General features: G+C 40.6%; 3 protein-coding genes across 4 annotated transcripts in view; 2 read left to right on the top strand and 1 right to left on the bottom strand.

The window, feature by feature from the left end:
• LOC148344737 (breakpoint cluster region protein) overlaps nucleotides 1–3,090 on the bottom strand; it is a 34,381-nt gene extending 31,291 nt beyond the window's left edge. The window contains exon 1 of the mRNA XM_088302166.1: nucleotides 1,089–3,090. Within this exon, the coding sequence (XP_088158292.1) occupies nucleotides 1,089–2,427 (1,339 nt within the window). The 5' untranslated portion in view covers nucleotides 2,428–3,090. The remainder of the gene's footprint in view (nucleotides 1–1,088) is intronic.
• A 684-nt stretch (nucleotides 3,091–3,774) lies between these two features.
• On the top strand, nucleotides 3,775–20,013 carry ift81 (intraflagellar transport 81 homolog). Its single transcript, XM_088302180.1, has 18 exons — nucleotides 3,775–4,050; nucleotides 4,151–4,254; nucleotides 4,346–4,526; nucleotides 4,620–4,709; nucleotides 4,867–4,932; nucleotides 5,238–5,348; nucleotides 7,532–7,616; nucleotides 7,856–8,019; nucleotides 8,105–8,200; nucleotides 8,876–9,022; nucleotides 11,875–12,024; nucleotides 13,782–13,910; nucleotides 14,415–14,504; nucleotides 15,136–15,222; nucleotides 15,428–15,499; nucleotides 18,839–18,924; nucleotides 19,192–19,237; nucleotides 19,336–20,013. Exons 1-18 carry the CDS (start codon nucleotides 3,907–3,909, stop codon nucleotides 19,516–19,518), a joined length of 2,031 nt encoding a protein of 676 aa, XP_088158306.1. The 5' UTR covers nucleotides 3,775–3,906; the 3' UTR covers nucleotides 19,519–20,013.
• Nucleotides 20,014–20,744: 731 nt separating this feature from the next.
• Nucleotides 20,745–22,087, top strand: part of atp2a2a (ATPase sarcoplasmic/endoplasmic reticulum Ca2+ transporting 2a) — a 35,409-nt gene continuing 34,066 nt past the window's right edge. For both annotated transcript variants that reach the window (XM_088302142.1, XM_088302134.1), the window contains exons 1-2: nucleotides 20,745–21,263; nucleotides 22,031–22,048. In XM_088302142.1, the coding sequence (XP_088158268.1) occupies nucleotides 21,146–21,263; nucleotides 22,031–22,048 (136 nt within the window). In that variant the 5' untranslated portion in view covers nucleotides 20,745–21,145. The remainder of the gene's footprint in view (nucleotides 21,264–22,030; nucleotides 22,049–22,087) is intronic.

The raw sequence follows: 22,087 nt of genomic DNA, 5'->3' as shown, positions 1-22,087 counted from the left end.
CACATTGTTTTGTATGAAAGGAAGGTGATGGAAGGGAGTCACTGGATGGATTAGGGGTGCAAAACATATCTAAAAAATATTGATATTGCGAAAATGGCCAATGCAATATGCATATTTCAAAGACATGCAATCATTTTCTTGAGGAATTGTATTCTATTATCTGAATTTGACCAGTCAGATGCAAACTTAAATGGGCATCGCTACCCAATAGTTGGACATTATCTAGGGGAATTACAATTAATTATCAAAGAACACATTGAGAATGCTTATTTTGCCACATTGAATAATAGAATTCTTTCATTAGACAATAAAAATGTCATTTCTATAGTTACATGTTAAATATCATAATAATATAAATATCGCTATAGTCAAAATCCAAATTGCATGTATGAATAAAATTGTGCAACCCTAACGTCAATCATGCTAAACATTGCCAAAACCATTTATATCTTGCAAAACCAGTGATTTATCAGCATATTTGAAACTTTTGACCTGAGGTATGTGCTAGGTTCTTCGCGATTCATCAGACGGCTGATGATACCAGACAACATTAGCTCTTTTGAAATTAGAAAAAAGAAATCGGTAAAGAATATTTTTTTAAATATTTCAAGAAATCGGCTGATCATTGATCCACCAAACTTAAGGTGCGTCACTGAACCCCTAATAAAAATTTCATTTGCGTGATAATTATAACTCTACAAAGAGGGATCAAAGAGATAAATAGACACAGTGATTGATGTTATTCATATGCATATTGTGTGGGGAAAGTTCAGTAATTTAGTTTTGGTTTCTATGTGCAATTAAAAATAAAACAAAATACCAGCAGGTAAAAAAGAAATTAAGTAATAATCTCAGTGCAATATCTGAAGGGAACAACAAAATAATCAGTAATTTGCTTTATTTCACGACAGTTTATTACTACCATTTCTTAAATAAATCACATGGCTCTACTGTATTGTGGAGAGGTATTAAATGGTTAAAATTGAACACCTAATAAGTAACCAAATGTACTTTTACTGTTTCCCAGTAAAAGGTGATACCACAAATACAACTTGCTATTTATTTGAAATGAGGCCTAGCAAACTTACCCAGATCACCTTGAACACTGTTGTCATGGGAGGTCCTGCTAGATGTGGTGGACTCCCCATCACTGGGCCAAGGTTGGCCTGCTTTATGTACTCTGATCTGCTCAGTTCCCCCCACTTGCTGTTTCAGACGCTTTTGGGAGAGTGGTGTGGGTGGGCTGCTGCTATCAAACGACTGCTGGGAAGGTGAGCGACTTTTGTCCCTGAACATCGGATAGGTTGTAGGACTGGGGGAAACATGGCTGGACTGTCCTGAGGAGAAGTCCTCTTCACTGGATGTCAAGTTTTCATTGGAGCTGCAGTCTGGAGTGTATCCTCCTCCTCCTCCATCATCATCAAAGCTGCCAGGAGAACAAGAGCGCCGTGGCCATGTTTGATGCGTGTTCTCCTCTATGCCGTGGTCTCGAATATGGATTACTCGAGTGTCCCCTTCAGTCATCATTCCACCGACATACACGCTTGTGTATGGTTGACACTCAGCTGGCTGTGTCTCAGATTTTCCTCCAGTGGAATGAATCACACCGTCTTTCAGGAAATAATGGGGCACCTCTGGTTCGTCATATGACCCATTATAACCGCAGTTGCCCTCAGTGGATCGGCCTCGCTGAACACACTTGTTTATGTCCCCTGTGGTGGATGATAGGTTCCCCGGTACGGAATAAAGAGACCTCTTGCGTTCCATTTGCATGGCCTGACAGCCAAGCGTGCTGATTTTGTCTGACACCTCCCTGTCATTAACTTTGACCAGTCCTCGCTCGTAATGGTACTCCATGTTCACATAGAAGGGTTTGTCTGGACCTCCCATCACTGACAACCCTCTGCCATCTCCAGCTGTGTTTGAGTTGGCTCTCCTGATGCGCTCAAAGTTGGATCTCAGAGCCGCCACTGAACCCGGTCCCACTGGAAATTCGGAAATGTCGGACTCTTGGCGGCCAGGTGTCTCCCCGCCTTTCTGTTTGGCACCCTCAACCTCTCCCTCTGAATGTGGGATCCACTTTTCTGTCTTGTCCAGTGCTGTCTGTGGCTGCACTACTGATATTTGCTCTTTGTGAGACATATGGCAGTCTGGACCACTGGGAAGGTTTCCATCACTTGCTTGAGGAATCCTTTTAAACCCCCATCGCTGGCCATCATAAGACTTCCTTTCTTTCGCAAGAAGAGTCTGCAGGTAAATCATCCTGAAGCGCTCTTTGTTTACTTCCTTCTCCAAGTGTTTGATGGAAGTTTTGCATTTGTCCAGCTCCTGTTCAATATCTCCCATAGAGTTCAGCTCCATGCACGGCGGATCAGAATTTGGAAACTGGGCTTTCCAAGCCTCCACAAACCCGACTGGTTCAACCATTGTTATTTTAGACAAATACTATTCACGAAAAAATACAAACAAAAATCCCTGCAAATAATATGGTAAAACTAACTTTCTATGTACTTTAATGTCCATGGTGCCATGAAATCAGGGGAATGTGTGGGTCCACTTCCCAATCAAGAAAGGCTTCTCAGGCTTTACTTACAGGCTCGTGGACCCCCTGAAAAAACATCACTAGTCCAGTTTCTTCACTCCTTAATGGCAAGTCCACGACATATATCGTAGTCCATGTGCTCTTTCTTTTAAATGGTCATTCTCTTGAGATCCTCTGTCCTCAGTGTTTGCTGTCAGACTGAATCGCAACACGATGTTTTGGCTCCTTGTCGAAGAGCAGCCCCAGCAGAAGAGGCGGGGGGCGGGGCATCTGTGTGATTACTGCACCGTGTACACAATTCCATCAAATACAAAATGATCCCTAATGCTAAACTTACTTTTTTAACAACGGAAGAATGTTTAGAGAACAGTAAGAAAACCACACGAATTTACAAGCTATTAGGCAAAGGGTGTTCTTTTGCAGTCGGTTGCTTTGTTACCAGTCGCGGTGAAAACAGTACTACACGGACAACTTTTCACCTTCCCCTTCTTTTCCATAAACACTTCCCAAGGCTTTCCAAGTGATTTGGAAACAACAACGCCATTGTTGCACGGATTACATGTGTTGCTTTAAATGCCACTGTGTTGCAATTGTAAAGCTGCTTTGGAGAACAAGAAATCTCCAACATCGCCACCTGACGGTTCAAAAGTTCGGACGGACACAGCATGAGTGTTCAAGGACGTGTTAGTTCGCCGGAATGTATTATATGTATAGTGTACGGATTGTATTTGTTTCTTAAATTTAGAGATTACTTTTTATTACAATCTGTACATTAAAAGTATTTTTGAAGCTTTTATCCGGTTGGCTACCAACCCGGATCACGTTTCTGGTATCCACGGCAACTGCACGAACGCGAATAGCGAGTGATGCATTCACTTTCTATTCGAAAGTCTGGAGTTTTTTCAAACAGCTATTTAGAAAAGATACTGGTAACTGTTTGTTATACTATCCGATTTTGTGAATACTCTACAGCATGTGTTCTTTCAATATACCGTACAGCTACATAATGTATATGGTACTTGTTATGATGTGTGCGAATTTAACGCGCTTATTAATGTTTAATGGCCCAACGAAGATCCCTGTACTTCATGAAGCCTTTTTGAAAGCAGAAAATACTTTCTAAAGGAATGTCAGCGTACTTTTAACGTATGGCGTTATCCGTGAAAGATGTGTGTCAGGACAAATTGGAAGAGTTAATTTAGCTAATAGCGTTAAGGTAACATAATACTTGCAGTTCCGACGTTTTCAACGTGTTTAAACGCATCATTATTGTTTATTGGCGGACGTTGTATGCTAGCACAGGTTAGCCATCTACTGAGACATAAATTGTAGTGTTATATAAACCACCTACGAATCGAGGAACGATGAGTGAGCAACTAAAGTTTATTGTCGAACAACTGAACAAAGATCCGTTTCGGAAAAACTTTAATCTAATCACGTTCGACTCCCTCGAACCGATGCAGCTGCTCCAGATTCTAAATGACGTTTTAGCTGAAGTCGACCCAAAGGTAAGCTATATGCAGTTTGTTACTTAACTTTGTGTTATACACCGTACGCTTTTTTTCATGCTATGCCACATTGCAATAAATGAAGCATTCTTGTTTTCAGCAAGCTGTTGATATTCGCGAGGAAATGCCCGAACAAACCGCGAAGAGAATGTGTGCTCTTCTTGGAATGCTGAAATACACACCACCTGGCAACCAATCTGAGCTGTAAGTTGTGTTTATGGTGAAATGGAACAGCTAATATGAAAGCATTCTTGTGTCTCTGCGGGGCATTTTCTGACTCGATGTTTCGTCTCAGGAGCAACTTCAGACAGGGTCTTGTGGTTGGCAGCAAACCTGCTGTCCATCCCATCCTGCACTGGCTTCTCCAGAAAGTCCCAGAGCTAAAGAAACGAGCTTACCTGGCTCGATTTCTTGTTAAACTTGATGTCCCCGCAGAGTTCCTGGCGGATGACGTCATCAGCGACACATATCACCAGGTTTCCATACATCAAAACTAACTTCACTTATGTATGAGCCCAGTGAATGTCTCAACAGCAAATGAGCTACTGCATAAATGTGTGCGTTCCTAGTATGAAGAACTGGTGGAAGGATTTAAGACCAATCATAAGGAATGTGAGCAGCTCAGGACATCAGGGTTTTCCACAGCAGAAATCAGAAGGGTAAACAACTTTTCTTAATTGAATTTGTTTGTTAATAGAAATTTTAATTCTCAAAGAAATAAACTTATCTATTTATGAATCTGTTTTTAACTTTTTGAAAGTAACACTGTACGCGTTAAACTTTCTTTTAATTTTTTTTTTTTTTGATTTGGAACAGGACATTAGTGCAATGGAGGAGGAGAAAGGTCCACTAATTAAACGTGTGGAAAGGTTGAAGAAGAGGGTGAGTCAACCCCTCCAAGGGTCCGTTTGTTCTTTTAATGCTCGGAGGGTTTTAGGCTTCCCAGGGGAATGAAAACATAACCCTTGGCATATATTAGCAGCTTCATTGGGAGACCCGAAAGGGATGTGGCAGCTTGTAAAGTTATTTTGACAAGCCAGCAAAGTAATGGGCTGTTGATTGGACACCCAAGTCATTCCAAAAGATGAAACCAGACTCCGTATGTCACAAGGTTATATATGGAAGGCACTATCCTCCCTCCTTCAGATAATGTACAATCATAATGTGTGCACTGATCCCTCCACTAGGTGGAGTCAGTGTCCAACCATCAACAGATGCTGGAGCAGGCCAGACAGCTGAGAATTGAGAAGAAGAGAGAAGAGCACTTGGCACACCAGAAGCAAGAACAAAAGAACCAAGTAAAACTTTCTCAGCTATCATCCCTGTTTTGTCTCCTTAAAATCATGCATCAATTAATGCATTTACTTTGTAATTTATACAAAACAAATGTTGTAATGTTCTAGAATAACACTAAACACTCACCTCATACTTCATTACTGTTGTAACTGGGGAAAAACATGTTTACAAAAAGAATGCCGTCAGAGAGGCATTCATTTCAAAACAAAAATATACATTTAATCTGTCTATTTAATTTAATCTGTCTATATTGTGATTGTAGTTTGTAGTGATGTACATCTGCACTACACACTCAGAGGTGAGGTTTGCGACACACTACTTAGCCCATCCTGGAGCTACATAGGGTTCTCGCTGTCCAATGAAATGCCATATAAATTTTTTTGTCTCAAAAACAACATTGTTTGGTTACCATATATATTTGTTAGTTAAATAGATGTAGAGTTGTATGGCTGTGTTAAATCTTTAGATCAGAGGTATTCAATTAAAAGTCACAGAGGTCCACAACGAAAATTCCTTCCAATTAAAAGGTCCGAACCAAAGTCCAACTTCCCGAAATGTCTAGCCTATGTTCACATTTTTATATAGTTTCTATATTTAGTCATTTTCAACAGAGTACACTTGTATACTAAATGTTTAGCAATGTTCCCATTAAACACCTTTGCCAGCCAAACAAATATAAGGCGTTTATTTCACATTCAATAAAATGTGGCTCCAGGAACTTAAGGGTGCCACTTCTGGAAAAAATAGTAAAATATCTCCTGCAGAAATATATCAAGTGCTAAGCATTGAGTTAACATATTTTACCTTTTTTTTTTAAATCAAAGAGTTATTAGCCTAAAAAAAACGGAAAGCCTAATTATCCGAGTAAAACAGGTCAACATGTTCAGTACACAATCAATAAAAATGGCTGTCCTCATGAAAAACTAATTCAAAATTAGCTTTGACACCACTTTTTTCTTTTGAATATTTTTTATACTTCTCTTAATGAGAAAAATGAGTTTGTGAGTGCCCTGCCAGTAACTTAAATCTGGGTTGGAACGGAGTCAGGGCCATTGGGATTTGGTAGATTATTTCACACATCTGGGCTTTGTGTTTTCCTTTAAATAATGTTTGTGCAACCACATTTAAGCACTCCTTCACAACTTCCCCATCACTTGAACGTTTTTTTATGTTTCCCCAAAATCCATGAAACTTTTACTGAATATTCGTTTGCATGCCGCTGGGATGTAAACGAAAATGTAAAAATCTGTTGTACTGCACTCAAAGTTCGATGTTTTTACGTGCGCTCACCTCAAACTTCAGCGGATAACTGTGCACAAAAGGGCGGTGCTTTGTTTCGTAGTGGCGCTTCGCAATGTTGCGACGGTTTCGGAGCATATGATGCACACTGGTTTTGAATTGACTGCAGCCAGATCGAAACTAAATTTCTCCGTCCATTCATTTAAAACAAGACGCATCGACCTCACTAACTTTTTAGCAAGGCATACTGTAAGCAGCACTCTCTGCGCAATTGGCAGTGGATCGTAAACAAAAGATTTGATTGGCTCAAATCAGTGACGCCTTTTCCGTATTTTCTAGAAATGCAGCGCCGACGCTTGCGAATGCGCCCTGAAAAAGAATCATCATAGATTGGCCATGGGTCCGGTCCGAACCATCCCGCGGTCCGCCATTTGGTGATGCCTGCTTTAGATAATTGTCCAGAGCAACATACAATTTATTTATTTTTCTAAATATGGTCTCAAAACTGCTTCATGACAACAATTGACTCTAAAATGTCATGTTTGTATGCAACAAGTAACCTAAATGCCTTCTCCAGTATTCCTATATTTCATGGCAAGTTTGTATGCTCAAAGCACAATATCTAGCCACTAGGTGATACTTAACGTCAATGTCTTTTATTTTACACCTGAGGAGCCTTTGTCCTAGCATAACCACTAGAAGTTGCAATCCATGCTTATACTATCAAGGGACACGGATTAAACCAATTTAAAGGGGTACATACAAGTGTTTTTTTTAAACAGCATTCATTTGTGCTTGAATATAGTAAACATTCTTTAAAACCCATTTAATCACAAATGAAAGAATATATATTTTTTGGGGGGTAATTTATAAGAAACTTTTAGGTCAAGATTGAATGAACTATTTTGTCATTTGCCTGTGCTAATAATCATCTGCTTGTGTTCAGCTGTTTCAGGCAGAGCAGAGGCTGCAGAGGTTGCAGCAACAGTTAAAGGACATGCGACAAGCTGCAGCTGATGCCAATCCAGATAGTAAGTTTTGCTCTCTGTTTCTGCAGGACACAGAGTAAATTCACTAATAAGATGATCTAGTGTTGAAAACGTCTTGTTCTATTCTTGCCCTCATCACAGTGTTTGTTGCGTGAGAGTGTGTGTGTGTGTGGGGGTGTGTGTGTGTGTGTGTGTGTGCCGTGCCAAGAGAGTAACGACTAGCCAATTTTCCATTTCAAATGCATTCATTTTCCTAACATATTAAGTGCTGTCTTCTCCAGGCTTAATGAAAAGGCTCGAAGAGGAGATCAAGATCAACTCGTACATGGTCTCTGAGAAACTCCCCAAAGAGTTGGAGGTCCTCAGGCGTACAGTACAGTACCTTCAGAAAGTGGCATCAGAGCCCGCCATGGGTCACGGTGACCTCCTCGAGTTGGGGGACAAGGTCAAGCAGCAGGATGCCACTGTGAAGTATTTGTTCTTTTGCCTTTGCAGATCTTGTTTTTTGATGTTACTCTTGGTTTTTCCAGATTAAAGTTGTTGACTCTCAGATAAATCAGCTGATTGAGAAAAAGATGATGAGAAGTGACCCTATAGATGACAAGCTGACCCTCTACAGGCAGCAGGTGAAGGGATTGTATTTGCTTTCTGGAACCTTGATAGACATATTTGTATTATGTACTTATCCGCAGTTGGGCCACACTCTTAATACGTATTGCCAAATATGTGTATGCCAGTTTTGAAGTTGCCCTCTTCATGTCTTGGGTTGTTTGCTCATTTAGACATACATAGTTTAACTTCAGTGGAGCCCAAAACCCTCCAGCCCCGATCAATCTAATTGGTCTTTTCTCTATAATTAATGCCAAATGTTTCCTTGCTTTTAATTTGTATTGCATGGAATACTTGTGTGAGAAGTTTTACCCCGTGCATCCAGAATCACATTTGTTAGGTCAGAGTCAGATCTCTGTGACTCACTTGAACTGCAGGGCCTGGGTCACAATCTATGTTGAAGTTGGGGACCTCAAGTTCTTTCACACCAAACATATCCAAGCATGACTTCATGGGCCTTTATAACTTTCAATTTGTGCACCGGGGCACAGTCATGCATGAGTTGTTTAAATTTGAGTAACGGATTTCTCCAAAATGTCTTAGATTACATGAAAAATTAAGACTCAGAAAAAATTCCAGAGTAATTTATTGATTACTAGATGTAATGTCTCTTTGGTTTAACTACCCCTGTTTTGAAATTCCTCTGAAAGCTGTAAACTTGCTTTTATTCCATTGCAATCTGACTCTCCCAGGCCTCCATCATCATCCGTAAAAAGGAAGCAAAAGCTGAAGAGCTGCAGGAAGCAAGGGAGGAGTTGGCGGCTGCAGAGCGGGAACTGAAACATAGGACCAACCAGGCACGAGCCTCCAACGGGGAAGAGATTGTCCGGGGTGACGAGGTACGCTCCTGCATATGTTTGCAGCAGCCGCAAATCTATCCACTAATTTACCTTAAAAAAAATAATTGTAATCCGAATGTTGTGGGATGTTTTTTATGGACACACTTGAGAAGAGTTGGGGGAGAGAGGGCTGCACGAGCAGTGGCCAAGATAAACAAACTATTCTGTCTCATTATGATAAGATCACTCATTTTATTGTAGTTGTTTATATTCAAACCACATAAAGCACAAAATGCTATTTCTGTTTATATCCAAACCACATAAAACACAAAATGCTATTTCTGTTCCTATCCAAACACGGATGGCTCACTGTCTTAACAGTACTCATCCCTTTTCCCCACTCACCCCCAGATTCCCATAAAGATCTATTAATAGAATTCGACTGAGAAGAACCAGCACAAGAAATTGGACTGACCAAAATGCCTGGAAGTCACCTTTTCACTTAATCTTTTGTGTACTCACTTAAGTCAACTGAACACTTTATATAGACTTGGAAGGCCTATAAAGTTTGGTCTTCATTTTCACGCACGACAAAAGACTTCCAAACATGCTGGGCCTGGGATGTCCTCTTGATGAATAGTCCTGGATTACTGACAGGGAAACTAAAAACTGAGGAAGGACTCTCTTTCTCTTTTGTCTATTCATTCTGTAAGCTTAGAGGAAGGAAGGTACAGTATAATTGGACACATCCACGTCATAAAGGCAAATGTGTTCTCTACAAGTCTGCATTTAACCCATACTGGTAGCGCGGTGGTCGGCAAGTGGATCCCAATCATGTCAGTACTTTGGTCAAGGCAACTGTCTGAGATCACTGGGTTTATACTCTGTGACAGCTTTGACAGATCTATCAACTTTATTTACAACGTTGTTTGCAGATAGCCACCGGCAGATGAAAACGGTGCTGCAGCTAAAATGAAGCAAGCAATTTTACAGCCTGTTTGAGTCAAAACTTGCAGCAATCATCTTCTCTGTGTGCTGTAAGCAGGATAAAAGTGACAACCGTTCGAATGGTCCATGACGAACAGGGGCTCGAAGAAAATACAATTTTCATTTTGCAGCTTTGAGGTGGTATGGCCCAACGTGTTTTTTGTTTGTTTTTAGGAGTCCACAGAACCTTGTCTGTGATCCTTCATGAGTGGATGCTGTCAGTACTTGTTGATTGTGCACATATTTTACACTCGTCTGACTCTTGACCTCTGCCCATCTACTGTGGCAGAAGAGGATGCATTTTTATCTGATTAAATCTGTCTCACAAACATTTAAATGTAGCATCTGGCATCAGTTCACACGCAGAGCTTGATGGACATCTTGCCTTGGCCTCATCTATGCATTTTTGCGTTTTCTGAGACATTCTGTGACTCATATTGAACAAATCAGATGCTTTGGCATTAGGAAGAAAACAGCTATTGTCTCAGCTTCTGACAAAAACACAAATATCACTGGACGTAAAATGACTCCCAACAAATTCATTCTCCATTGTTCTAAGAAATCAATCATTTAAACAATCCAGTGTAGAAAATGTCTTTGTGAGAAAATGAACTCATTTATTATTGTTCCATGTTGTTTTTGTTTATTTTACCTTTTTTTTAAATTCCCAGAGTGGGGAAAAAGTCAGTTACTCATACACAAATGGGAAAAATGTGAACTAATTGGTTGGTGTCATCATTTTCAAGGATGCATTTGTAACCTTTTCCCTTTCATGTATAAAGTGTTGACACGCAATTTTAGTTGTAGTAACAAAAAGTGATCATTTGGGCCAATACATGAGTGAAGTTAATGGAAAATATTTTGTCCAGCACTGCTCAGCAGACTCCTCCGCAGTTGGGGCCCATCAGCCTCAGTGGAGATGATCACTTTATCAGCGGTATTTTCCATTCTGGTGGTTGTGTCATCACCTGCCACCCATCAACTGCTGAGGGATGACTGCATTCAGTCAGCGTTGGGACTAACCTATAAAGTTTATCAACTGAACACATTACACTGCTTAAATATAGTGGTGTTAGAATTGCGAGGCGATCAGCATTTTGATTTTGAAACATGTCCTGTTCTCTGACACAGGTATTTAGTTTTGTTATTATTATATATATTATATTATTATTAGATGATTATTATTATATTTCATTTTAGAGTAGGCAAGTGTGTTATGGGTGAGCTGCTTGTTTGGTAACAGGATTCCTTTTGGGAACATTCTGTTAAGAACACTATGGAGTATTATTCTGTTCTGTTAAGTCCTCTCTCAGCCACGACTGCCCTTGATGTCCTAAAATACACATAGAATATACTCTCTGAACCGTCCCTCCACCCACTCTCTCTTACATCAAGCTTCTCGGGTCCCCAAAGGACATGAAGCACATTCTATGTTTTCTGGGACTGTTCTCCCGTGTCCTTGTTCATTTATAGCTGCTCTTCATTGTGGAGGAGCTTCACTGTGTCCCGATAGACAGATGCTCGGGGTGGGGCCCAACTCCACATCCACTTGCAGCGGAGATTCTGCCAGATGGAGCTATTTGCTGAACGATGCTTGGCTGGACAGATCGAGTGACCATGCCAGATCAGGGCACGGGCCCCAGGGGCCCCCGTCTGCTGTTTTCTAAATCCTTTCCTCTCCTGACCTTTAGCTAGGCAATGAACAGCACATGTTATGGTAGAAGTTAGCAGTTATCTTTTAGAATACTGCAAATCATGGTGTGTACCGATTGCCTGATAAAATCAGGAATGGGAATAATTGGGAAAAAAACTCTATAACCTCTTTTGATTCACAAAACAGTTATTTTGTTGGTGTATAAATGTGAAATCAAACAATGTGACCCTATCAACTCTTTTGATTTGGGTTGTCTTTTGTTCCCACATAGCTGAAACGTTTGGTGGTGAAACTGCGAAGCAAGGGTACAGTATACAAGAAGAAACGTCAAGAAATTGCAGAGCTGAAGGCAGAGTTTGGAGTGCTACAACGGACGGAGGAGATTCTCAAACAAAGGCATGAGGCTGTCCAAGAGAAACTGGTAACTACAAATGATCTCTCTGGGATAAGGAAAACCCAAGCAACATTTTTTTTTTTAATTTCCTTCTTGCAAATCATTGCACATGAACATGAAGTCGGTCTGTGGTCCCCTTAATATGTTTTGCTACTGATTAGTAGTCAGTTCTGCACACAGCCTTAGCCTTTGGAAAAACATTTAGAAAATTGTAAATGGTCAGTAAGGGAACTGATCTTTCTCCTGCCACAATAGCTGAATTGCCCGTGAGCAAGGCACTCAGCACCTAATTGTACCCTGTATGCTGCACATTGGATGCTTCGCTCCAAGTGCTCTGTTTGCATTTGATTTCCCCATTCACACTGGCTGTATTAACACTAGCATGCTGGAAGCTTCCTGGAAATGGCTTCACACCTCTTTGTGGTCCCAGCGCCTGACTTGTTGATAGGCTGTCTGAAAGAAGCGGTGTCTAGATACTATTTTTGACAGCTGCATCTGCTGCCCCTGCTCTTTCTGCATCTCTCACTCGGTGTTGTTAAGCTATGACGCTTTTCATTCTCTTCCTTTGGATGTGACGAGTTAATAGTGCTCTTACTCTAGAGGAGGACTGGTGGTGTTGGAGGAGTCTATGCAATTATTATAAAATTTGCAATTATCAACCCCAAGACGAATTGTGAAGAGTGATTTTCTGTCCTTAAAAAGTGCGTCTGAAGACAAGTGCAAACCAGTCGCAAAATGATGCCAGCGTAGTGCAGGCAAAATAAGAGGCCGCGGGTAGAACTATTTTGCCCATGTAAACATTTTTGAAAAGCCAACAAAAATTGTTGTGACATATTCTATATATAGCTGTGCAATTTTGGAGCTTCTGAATGATCCAAGATCTGAGTTGGAGCCAGTCACCAGAGGGAGTCCTTCAACTCTGCATTTCTGGTCATCATGGTCATCTCAATGCACTGTGACAATTGGGTCTCATCTTTCCTCGTGCAGTTTTTAGAGCGGACTGTACCAAGTTTTAAACGCAGTGTTTCGCAGTATAGACACATACCAGTGCATCCCATTGCCACACACAGCTGCGAGTTAGCTCAAACAAAGCATGGCTTTTATACTGTCACTGCTGAAGTAATTCAATCCCATCAACTTTGATGTTTTAATGCCAAATGTACAATAATTTATTAAACCCATTTTGTGCCCACGTCTAGTCAAATTCACTTTTGTCACTGGTCACTTTATTGTTACAGCTTCTTGAGAATGCCATTATGATGGTGAAACCAAATGAATGTTTAATTATCTCATCATATTATTACACAATAGATTACTGTACAAATTGGTAGATTTGTAGTTTTTAAATAAAAAGTCCAGGATACTAGCTTGTTCCATTATTATTCAAGTTACTGGAAAAACAACAAAAATTCTAGCAAAATCTCAATGTAATTTTTTACACAAAAACATGCATGGCAGGTTGATTGAACACTCTAAATTGTCTCTCTGTGTGAGTCTGAGCGCGGATGTTTTTTTTGTCTTTGTGTGCCCTGCGATTGACTGGCAGCCAGTTTTGGGTGTACACCACCTATTGCCAGAAGACAGCTGGGATTGGCTCCAGCACACCAGCGACCCTTGTGAGGAGAAGCAGCTAAGAAAATGGATGGATGATGGATGGATAAATAATACTGAAAAAAAATGTTTCAGTGCAAGATACTTAGCAAAAAAGTAAATTGTGCAGTCTCTGTCTTTGCTGTCATGTTTTGTCATTAACTTGCCACATTTCTCTCACTTGTGTTTTGAAGCAAAGTGTGGAAGCTGAGAAGGGTATCGCCGGCTACAGCAATACTCAGGAGGAACTAGAGAGGGTGTCAGCCATCAAGAGTGAGCTAGATGAAAAGAAGGGCCGCACACTGGATGACATGTCTGAAATGGTAAAAATACTCTCTCACGGCATCATCAGGATATTTTTGCAGTTTTTACAATTATAATGTATTGATGACAAATGATTTTGACCCTTTTAACTACTATATAGTAAATTTGTGGAATATGAGTGTGTGTGTGTGTGTGTCAGCTGAAAATTTGGGTTCAGTGATGAATCATGAAGCGCATGGTTGAAGACCATTTATGGCCTAATCAGTTGATTCATTAGTTTCAAGGTGGCCATTTGACTTTTTATTAAGAGTGACAAGTGGTGGCCTTTGCCTGCCCTGGCCACCCTGTAGCTCCGCCTTGGTTGGATACATTGCTACTTGTAAACCCAGAAAAGCTCTCAATCACAGAATCCATTTGTTGATTTTTCTCAGTAGCAAGCAATATATACTCTGTTTTTGACCCTGGATGACTGTAATTGTAAATAATATATATAAAATTATTTCTTTATTTATTTAGTTCAAGAGGAGAAAAATTGGTCATTGTGACTGTCTCTGTTTTCATAGGTGAAGCAATTAAATTCGGTGATAGTGGAAAAGAAGTCGGCTCTCGCTCCAATTATCAAGGAGCTAAGGTCACTAAGGCAGCAGTGTCAGGTAAGCATAACTGTTTTATAATGCAACTGTATGATATAATTCTTCATTACAAGGAATTATTTTGATAACGAGGCCTTTCACAAAATAAAAGAATAACACTATTGTAGTATCTCTTTAAAATTAAAAACGTTGCATGCAATGACTTGACTTATAACTACATTAGACAATACAATATGGTTAATAGCATGTGAAATAGCCACATGAATCCATCCTACATTTGTGATCAAATAGCTGAATTTATTAATCTATTACTGATTCCTGCCGGACCTCCATATTGTCTATTATCATGGCAGGATATTTTAACAATCATTTACATGCTCCAGAAATAAAATGCTTGATGGGAAAGCCCCCCCACATTGCTGCGCTAAAGGCAGAGGATTAAAATTTCCTACATGTGTTCCATCTTCCTCTTCAGTGGCTAATGTCTACCAATGAAACACTGCAACCGAAGGACAGAAATAGACTTTGTAAGAGGCCATTGTTGGTTAAGTTGCTCAAAGTGATTCTGTGTTTTGAGTGAGGCTATAATTGGACAGTGTTAAAATTGGTGTCTTGCTACGATTTTGTACAGAAAAGTGATCTTTGTCTTATGTGGTTGGAATATTGACTGCCTGCTCCAACATCGTACCAGGTGTTAAATCAGGAATATGAAGAAAAGAAATCCCAGTACGAAAGTTGCGCTGCTGGGCTGGAGAGCAACAGATCTAAATTGGAACAGGTATAATTTCTGTTCTACGGAACTTAAACGTAGCTGCATTTTATTGTTTATTATTTATTTTTGTTCAGATGTCCTACTCATATTTCTTTGCTGGGTGTGATATAGTACACCATAGTTTATTTTATTTATTAAATTTATTTTTTAAGTGAAATAAAACCTTATCTGTCTTACAGATTGTTGCAAATAACATTTTGATTCTTCATAGGAGGTGAAAGCATTGAGAGAGGAGACAGCACAGGAGGAAAACAGATATCATTACATCAACTGCAAGTCTGAGGCAAGAAAAAGGAGCAGGCGGCCAGATAAGGCTGAAACATAGTTAAACATTGCAAATGTCGACTTGAACAATTCTTGCAGCCGGAAATTAGTTACTTTTCTCTACGAAACCCGCCGTACTTATTGACCCCACTTGGTGTGGTGTTGATGTTATGAGCAAATGATCATTCCTTTGCATTCCACTGCTCCTCTCCAAAGTGTCAATGTTTGGTATAAAACGTAAGCAGGCAGAGATAATTAAATGTCCAATGGCCATACTGAACACAAAAGTTCAGTTTGTAACAATGTTCTTGCCAGCTAGCTTATTGCACACCAAATCGAAAGGAAAAGGTTTTGAATCATTTTTGTTATTTTAAAAAGTCCAAATCATCTGATTTCAGCATCCCACCTGTTGCTATTTGCAGTTTCATAAAGCCTCCATGAAAGACAAATTGCCTTTGTGTTTTAGGCAAAAGGGGACTTTCATTATCAGTTTTGATTTACATGAACTGATCAACAGTTTTGGCCTATTTTCTGACATGTTTTGAATTGAACACGAACCTAGGTATTCCAAAACTCATGAGTGCCTCTGAAATCTTTGAAAGTTCTCTGAAGCCTGCCAAACCGTCAAAACAGGACTATAATTAATCATTCTCAAATATAGAGTTTAGATTAAGTATAATTGTCAACAAAGCGATTAAAAAAAAAAAAAGCTAATTTATAAGGCTCCCAATTAACTTGCTCCGAGATTTAATGCAAGCACGTTTTTATCCATCCATCCTTTTTCTATTCCACATATCCTCTTCAGGGTAGCAAGTGAGTTGAAGTGAGGCGGACTACACCTTAGATTGGCTGCTAGTTAGTCACAGGGTACAGAAAAAAGTGGGGACTGAACCCGCTGCCTGCACCAAAATCAGTCCAATGCACCCAAACACCATCAGTGATATGTTCTCATCCATCTGTTCTACTTTTTCTTCACAAGGGTCAGTAGGCGGAGTACACCCTGGACTGGTTGCCAGCCAATCGCAGGACACACAAAGACACACAACTACCCGGTCTCACACTCACACTTGGGGACAATTTAGTGTGTTGGATAATCCTACCAGGGCGGCACGATGGACGACTGGTTAGCACGATGGCCGCACAGTGAGAGACAGCATCTGGCGTGGGTTTGATCCCGGCTCCGGCCATCCTGTGTGGAGTTTGCATGTTCTCCCCGTGCTTGCGTGGGTTTCCACCGGGTACTCCGGTTTCCTCCCACATTCCAAAAACATGCATGGCAGGCCGATTGAATACTCTAAATTGCCCCTAGGTATGAGTGTGAGTGCGGATGGTTGTTCGTCTCTGTGTGCCCTGCAATTGGCTGGCAACCAGTTCAAGGTGTCCCCCGCCTACTGCCCGAAGATAGCTGGGATAGGCTCCAGCACCCCCCGCGACCCTAGTGAGGAAAAGCGGTACAGAAGATGGATGGATGGAATAATCCTACCATGCATGTCATTGGAATGTTAGAGGAAACCGGAGTACCCAGAGAAAACCCACCCAGGCATCGGGAGAACATGCAAACTCCACACAGGAAGGCCAGAATTGATCCCACGACCTCTGCACTCTGAGGCCATCATGCTAACCAGTCGCCCACCATGCTGCATGTTCTTATCCCTCTAGTGTAAATATTTAAAGTACTGCAATATAGTATACACAATAAATCTGATCATGGGGAAAAAGACCATGTTCATACTACACATTTCAAAATAATAGATTTAATATACTCACAACTTTGAGCTCACAAGGAAATATATGCAAGGCATGTTTTCCCACAAATGGAAAAAAAGTGAGCAGTAGTAGCCGCGCTGATTACAGTTTTTACCTTTTACAAATACAGCGCCGTGAAAAAGTCATTTCCCTCTTCTCAAATTCTTTTTTTTGCAAAATGTCTCCACTTTAATGTTTAAGATCGTCAAACATGTAAATTTTAGACAGGGATAACCGAAATAAACATAAAATGCAGTTTTTAAGTTTTTGGGTTTTTTTCAAGGAGAAACTATTCAAAGATATCGGTGTGGAAAAAGTAAAATGTTAAATGGTGACTCAACTGTGGTTAATCAAAATTTCAGGAAAGCGGAATTCGCCAAGCCTGTTTTCCTCCAGATCTATTTCATCAAGAAATAACTTAAAGAGAGCCTGTCTGACAAAAGGAACTAGACTAAAAGATCTCAAAAACACTCAACAAAACGCCATGATCCAGAGAAATTAAAGAACGGATGAGAAATTAAGTCATCAATATCCATCAGTCTGGAAGGGGTTACAAAGCCATCCCTAAAGCTTTCTGAACCTTCCTACGGCCCTTGAGGGCCACTAATCTACATGTTTTAGATGTTTCCATCCTCCAACACACTTGATTCAAAGGATCAGGATTGTTATTAGAGGAGGAAAATGTCTAAAACATACTGGATAGTGGCTCTGGAGAGCTGGACAGTGAAACCTGTGCGGCTTACGTTACTCATTTGTCAGAAATTCCAGTATGCTCGCGACCCTCGTGAGGAAAAGCGGCTTGGATAATGGATGGATGGTTAAATTATTAACGTGTAACAGTTTAAATCAACTGAAATTTCTCTTTTGGAAAAATCAATCCAATCAGTTTCTTTTTTTTTTTTTTTGCAAACTGGTTTGCTCAAACTTTTTTTCTGTGTGTAATATATGTGTCTCATCTGTCTGTGTGATTGGTCGTCTGTGCTAGAGGGAGACACAAATCCCATACAGTCCACCAGTCCTGGACCATAGTGTAAAAAAAAAACAAGATTATCATATTTTATATATATATATATATATATATATATATATATATATATATATATTGTTGCTGCGACTTATATGTGGGTGCGCCTTATAGTCTGGATATACGGAAACAATAATCTTGTCTCGGTGAAAATGACCCTTATCCTGTCCTGCTCCCGTTTAGAATGACTCCCACTCGCGTACCAGAGGTCAGTTACACTTTTTAAAAAGTTTGTCGTACCCTCATCTTCATGGACTGTCATGGAGTTGTTGTTTTTTTTTCCTCTCCCCCCTACTACTGGATAATGCCACTCCTGTGATCTTTTTATCCTGTACTGTCCCACCCGTGTTTAGGTCAAGTTGACTTCCCACTGGATTCCCATAAAAATGTCAGCTTCTAATCTGTGTAGCGTTTATGATGCCTTCAAGGCCAGCTCGCAAAATCATGTTACAACATGTTAAGAAGGAATCAAATTATTTCAATGGCTGCTTGGGAGGGACAGGGGACTGATTCGGAAAGTGTGTGTCCCGCTCCCTTTAGCTATGCCCCTACCAGTAAACATGAGCCTGCGCTCTCTGTCTTTCACAGGTAATTGAGATGCAAATACAGCGGGCGGCCGAGGAGATGAAGGCGTATGTGTCCTCTGATGTCCAGGAGAGGAAAAAGGCCATCAGGTGAGCATGCAGAGTCAGGTCAGCCAGCTGCTTGCAAGATGAATAACCTTTTATACCCTCTGGGAGCTCCTCTTACATCACAGTCAGTTGAGCTGCTGCCCCTCATTATTTCGTTCAACATAAAGAAGCATCAGAAATTTCTTACCACACATGATTTAACCAAAACATGAGCTTAGGGTATATAGGAAACCAAACCACACTGAAAACAGTGGGTGAGCTCTTTTGAATTTGCTATGGCCTGCATGTGAATTATACCCTTATTTGCAGGGAAGTGTACATGAAGAACATTGCAGAGCAGGAGCTACTTGGCAAGGTGATCTATTTACTCAGAATTTTTTTCTGTGGATACATGAGGTGAGGTGTTTGAAAAGATTAGTATGGCATTTTATATTTTTTCCATGTTAACTGCAGAAGTTACGAGAGAAACAGAAGCTGGTGAGGGAGAGCCACAGTGCTAACATGGAGCAGATGAAGATGTGGCAAGACTTGGAGCAACTGATGGAGTGCAAGAGACAGTGCTTCATAAGAGTGCAGAATGAGACATCTGTCGGTCAGGTCATCCAAGAAGGAGGCGAGGATAGGCTGGTGCTGTGAGGGCTAACATGCTTTCAATGCATGATAACCCTACTGTGCTATTATTTATTCAGTTTAATTGCTTTATGAAAATGCGTTATGAGCATCATTTCACTATCAATGGGATAGTTACACCATAACATTGGGTTACAGTTTTCTTACATGAGCACAGCGGTCCATTTTATGACGTGGTTTGAGATTTACAGTGTTTTAACTATGTGACCCACCAGACTTTTGACACATGCTTATCCTTAATGTACTTTCGATCCAAGTGTCCAGTGATAACAGCTCACTAAATGGAGCGGTGGCCATGGTCAACTATTTTTAGCAGGAATAACATGACCTTGGACTGTGTTTCTCACCAATTTTGGAGGTAACTGTTGCCATGTATACAATTAGCTAGTTACTCTTGTTCGAAAAATATTGTTTTTCAAGAAACAGAGCATTTAGGATATACTGTGTTATGTAGTATTTTGTTTTATTGTTGAATGTTTTGGCAATGTTATGTTTATGTTTGACTCAAGGATAATGTAAGAGGATGTCAGATTTTGACTTTTGTAATGAGCAAATGTAATAATGATTTTGCAACTAAAATGACGAAAACCCAATACATTGCTTCCATTTATCCATCCATACAATACCATCTGACAATGGACAGGAGCTGATGTACACCTTGAAATGATCATCAGCCAGAGCTCAAATCACACTGACATTGACCCCTATCATCTATCATTTTAAAGTACTCGCTGGACAACGTTCAGATACCCGTTCTTCTTAGGCTTCATGTTCCAAGTAATGTCTTGAGCGAGGATTCGGGGTATCTTTTTCTAATCTGCTGATGACAGTCAGCGTATCGGGCTTTTGTGCCAAACAGACTGTGTTGCATGCTGATGTCCAACTGTGAAGTATCATGTTATTTTTAAAGCATCTTCGTCTGAGGGCCTTATTGAGCTGTGATAACAGGTGATGCACGTCATCCCTGTCAAGTTACATACAATTGAAGAGCACGGCCAGGGCAAAGACTTAGCTTAATATCAATCATCAACACGTTTGTGTTCACACATTTAATACGTTTATGTAGAAAGTCGTCTCTTATTCAGCAACACATCACATTGGGAATGTATTGCTGAACGTATTCAAAAGAGTTACTTGTTACTTCCGGATTTTTGTGTTTCCCCGGTGTGAAGTCAGATGACTGCGTCCGTCCAATCAGGCACGTCCACATGCAAAACAGCGGAGCAGCGCTTTGATAAAGGCTGGCTGTCAGCGACGCTATGGCTCACTCACAGGAAGCTGAGGCGGCTTATAGCCCCGAAACACACCGGAGCAGTCTGGGCGAATGCAGTGCCACAGGCAGGACACTGTAGTCGACAGCCTCACACTTTTTGGGACATAACCGGACGCTCCGACTAATCTTCATCACACCGGGTCAACGAGAATTTGGCTCACCGTAACAATTTTTGTGACAGAGACTCGTACAAGGGCAAAGGGGGCGAATACCATCGTCACGCTGTCGGTTGCTACCCACACGCTCTCAGTTGATAAACGAGTTATTCCATTATTTCCCAATTGGCTCTATTAGAGACTCCGGGCCACCTTACAGCGCTGTGAAGTGTGAAGCTTTACGCGAAGGAGACGCCAGTTCGCCATGGAGAACGCTCACACGAAGAGTGTGGAGGAAGTTTACAGTTATTTCTGCGTCAACGAGAGCACGGGACTCTCTCTGGACGAGGTGAAACGACAGCGGGAGAAATGGGGCCTGAACGGTACGCCACTCGAAACTTGTAACTTCACTCTGGTGCCGTGAATGAATGAGTCACGTAAACGCTGATTCGAGGTAGAATGTGGGCTAGAAATCCAAATCGGCCGGCCCGGTCACCCGAGCGATGTAACCACAGGTGACCTGAAGCTGGGCTTCCCATTTTTTACTTCGTAATGACCGCATTGTGACTTGTGGCAACTGCCAATGTGGAGCGCGGGCCACCGGATATAATAGACAAGATTATGCAAGATTTGTGTTAGCTTTGAACATTTTTTTGTACATTGTGTTGCACGTGAGAGTTACTTGTTAATCCACGTGCGTGGGCCCCCTTGCATGCATCTGACAGTGTATGTACACTGCTCACAGCATGATTTCACTTTAATCTCTCACATCCAGTTATTTTTTTAAATTACGTAATAATAAAATCAAACTCCTAATAATAATTTTTACATGAAGTGGATTTTAAAAAGTTTTCACTTTTTCCACTGTGACCTTAGCTGTTGAACTGTATCTGATATTTGGTGTTGTTTCAAATTGAGTCTAATGTAATGCATGCCCACACATACAATCAATTAGACGGTTATGGCAGCTCACTGTCATTCGTTATTATGCTGTTTGCCATAATTTCCTGAACACTTCTTGAAGTTCCTGTTTTTTTAACCGGAAGTAGAAGTCACATGTTCATCTGGCTAAATATTTGACATGTTTCTGTCTTTCTTTTATTTTCTGTTTGTTTTACTCCATCCTTGGCATGCTCCTGTTGACAAATAGAATTACCAGCAGAAGAAGGTAATTTAATTGATATTCTACTATTGAGTCATATTACAA

This window comes from Idiotropiscis lumnitzeri, chromosome 1, assembly GCF_059441095.1.
Source record: "Idiotropiscis lumnitzeri isolate Australia: NSW breed Sydney's pygmy pipehorse chromosome 1, RoL_Ilum_1.0, whole genome shotgun sequence".
NCBI lineage: Eukaryota > Metazoa > Chordata > Actinopteri > Syngnathiformes > Syngnathidae > Idiotropiscis > Idiotropiscis lumnitzeri.
The sequence above is the reverse complement of the archived record's forward strand: the minus strand, read 5'-3'. Positions and strand labels throughout refer to the sequence as shown.

Coding starts and splice junctions, on each gene's coding strand:
- ift81 (XM_088302180.1), top strand. CDS start 3,907: ATGAGTGAGCAACTAAAGTTTATTGTCGAACAACTGAACAAAGATCCG. Junction 4,710..4,866: donor CCACAGCAGAAATCAGAAGG/GTAAACAACTTT, acceptor GATTTGGAACAG/GACATTAGTGCAATGGAGGA. Junction 19,238..19,335: donor AGCAGGAGCTACTTGGCAAG/GTGATCTATTTA, acceptor TGTTAACTGCAG/AAGTTACGAGAGAAACAGAA.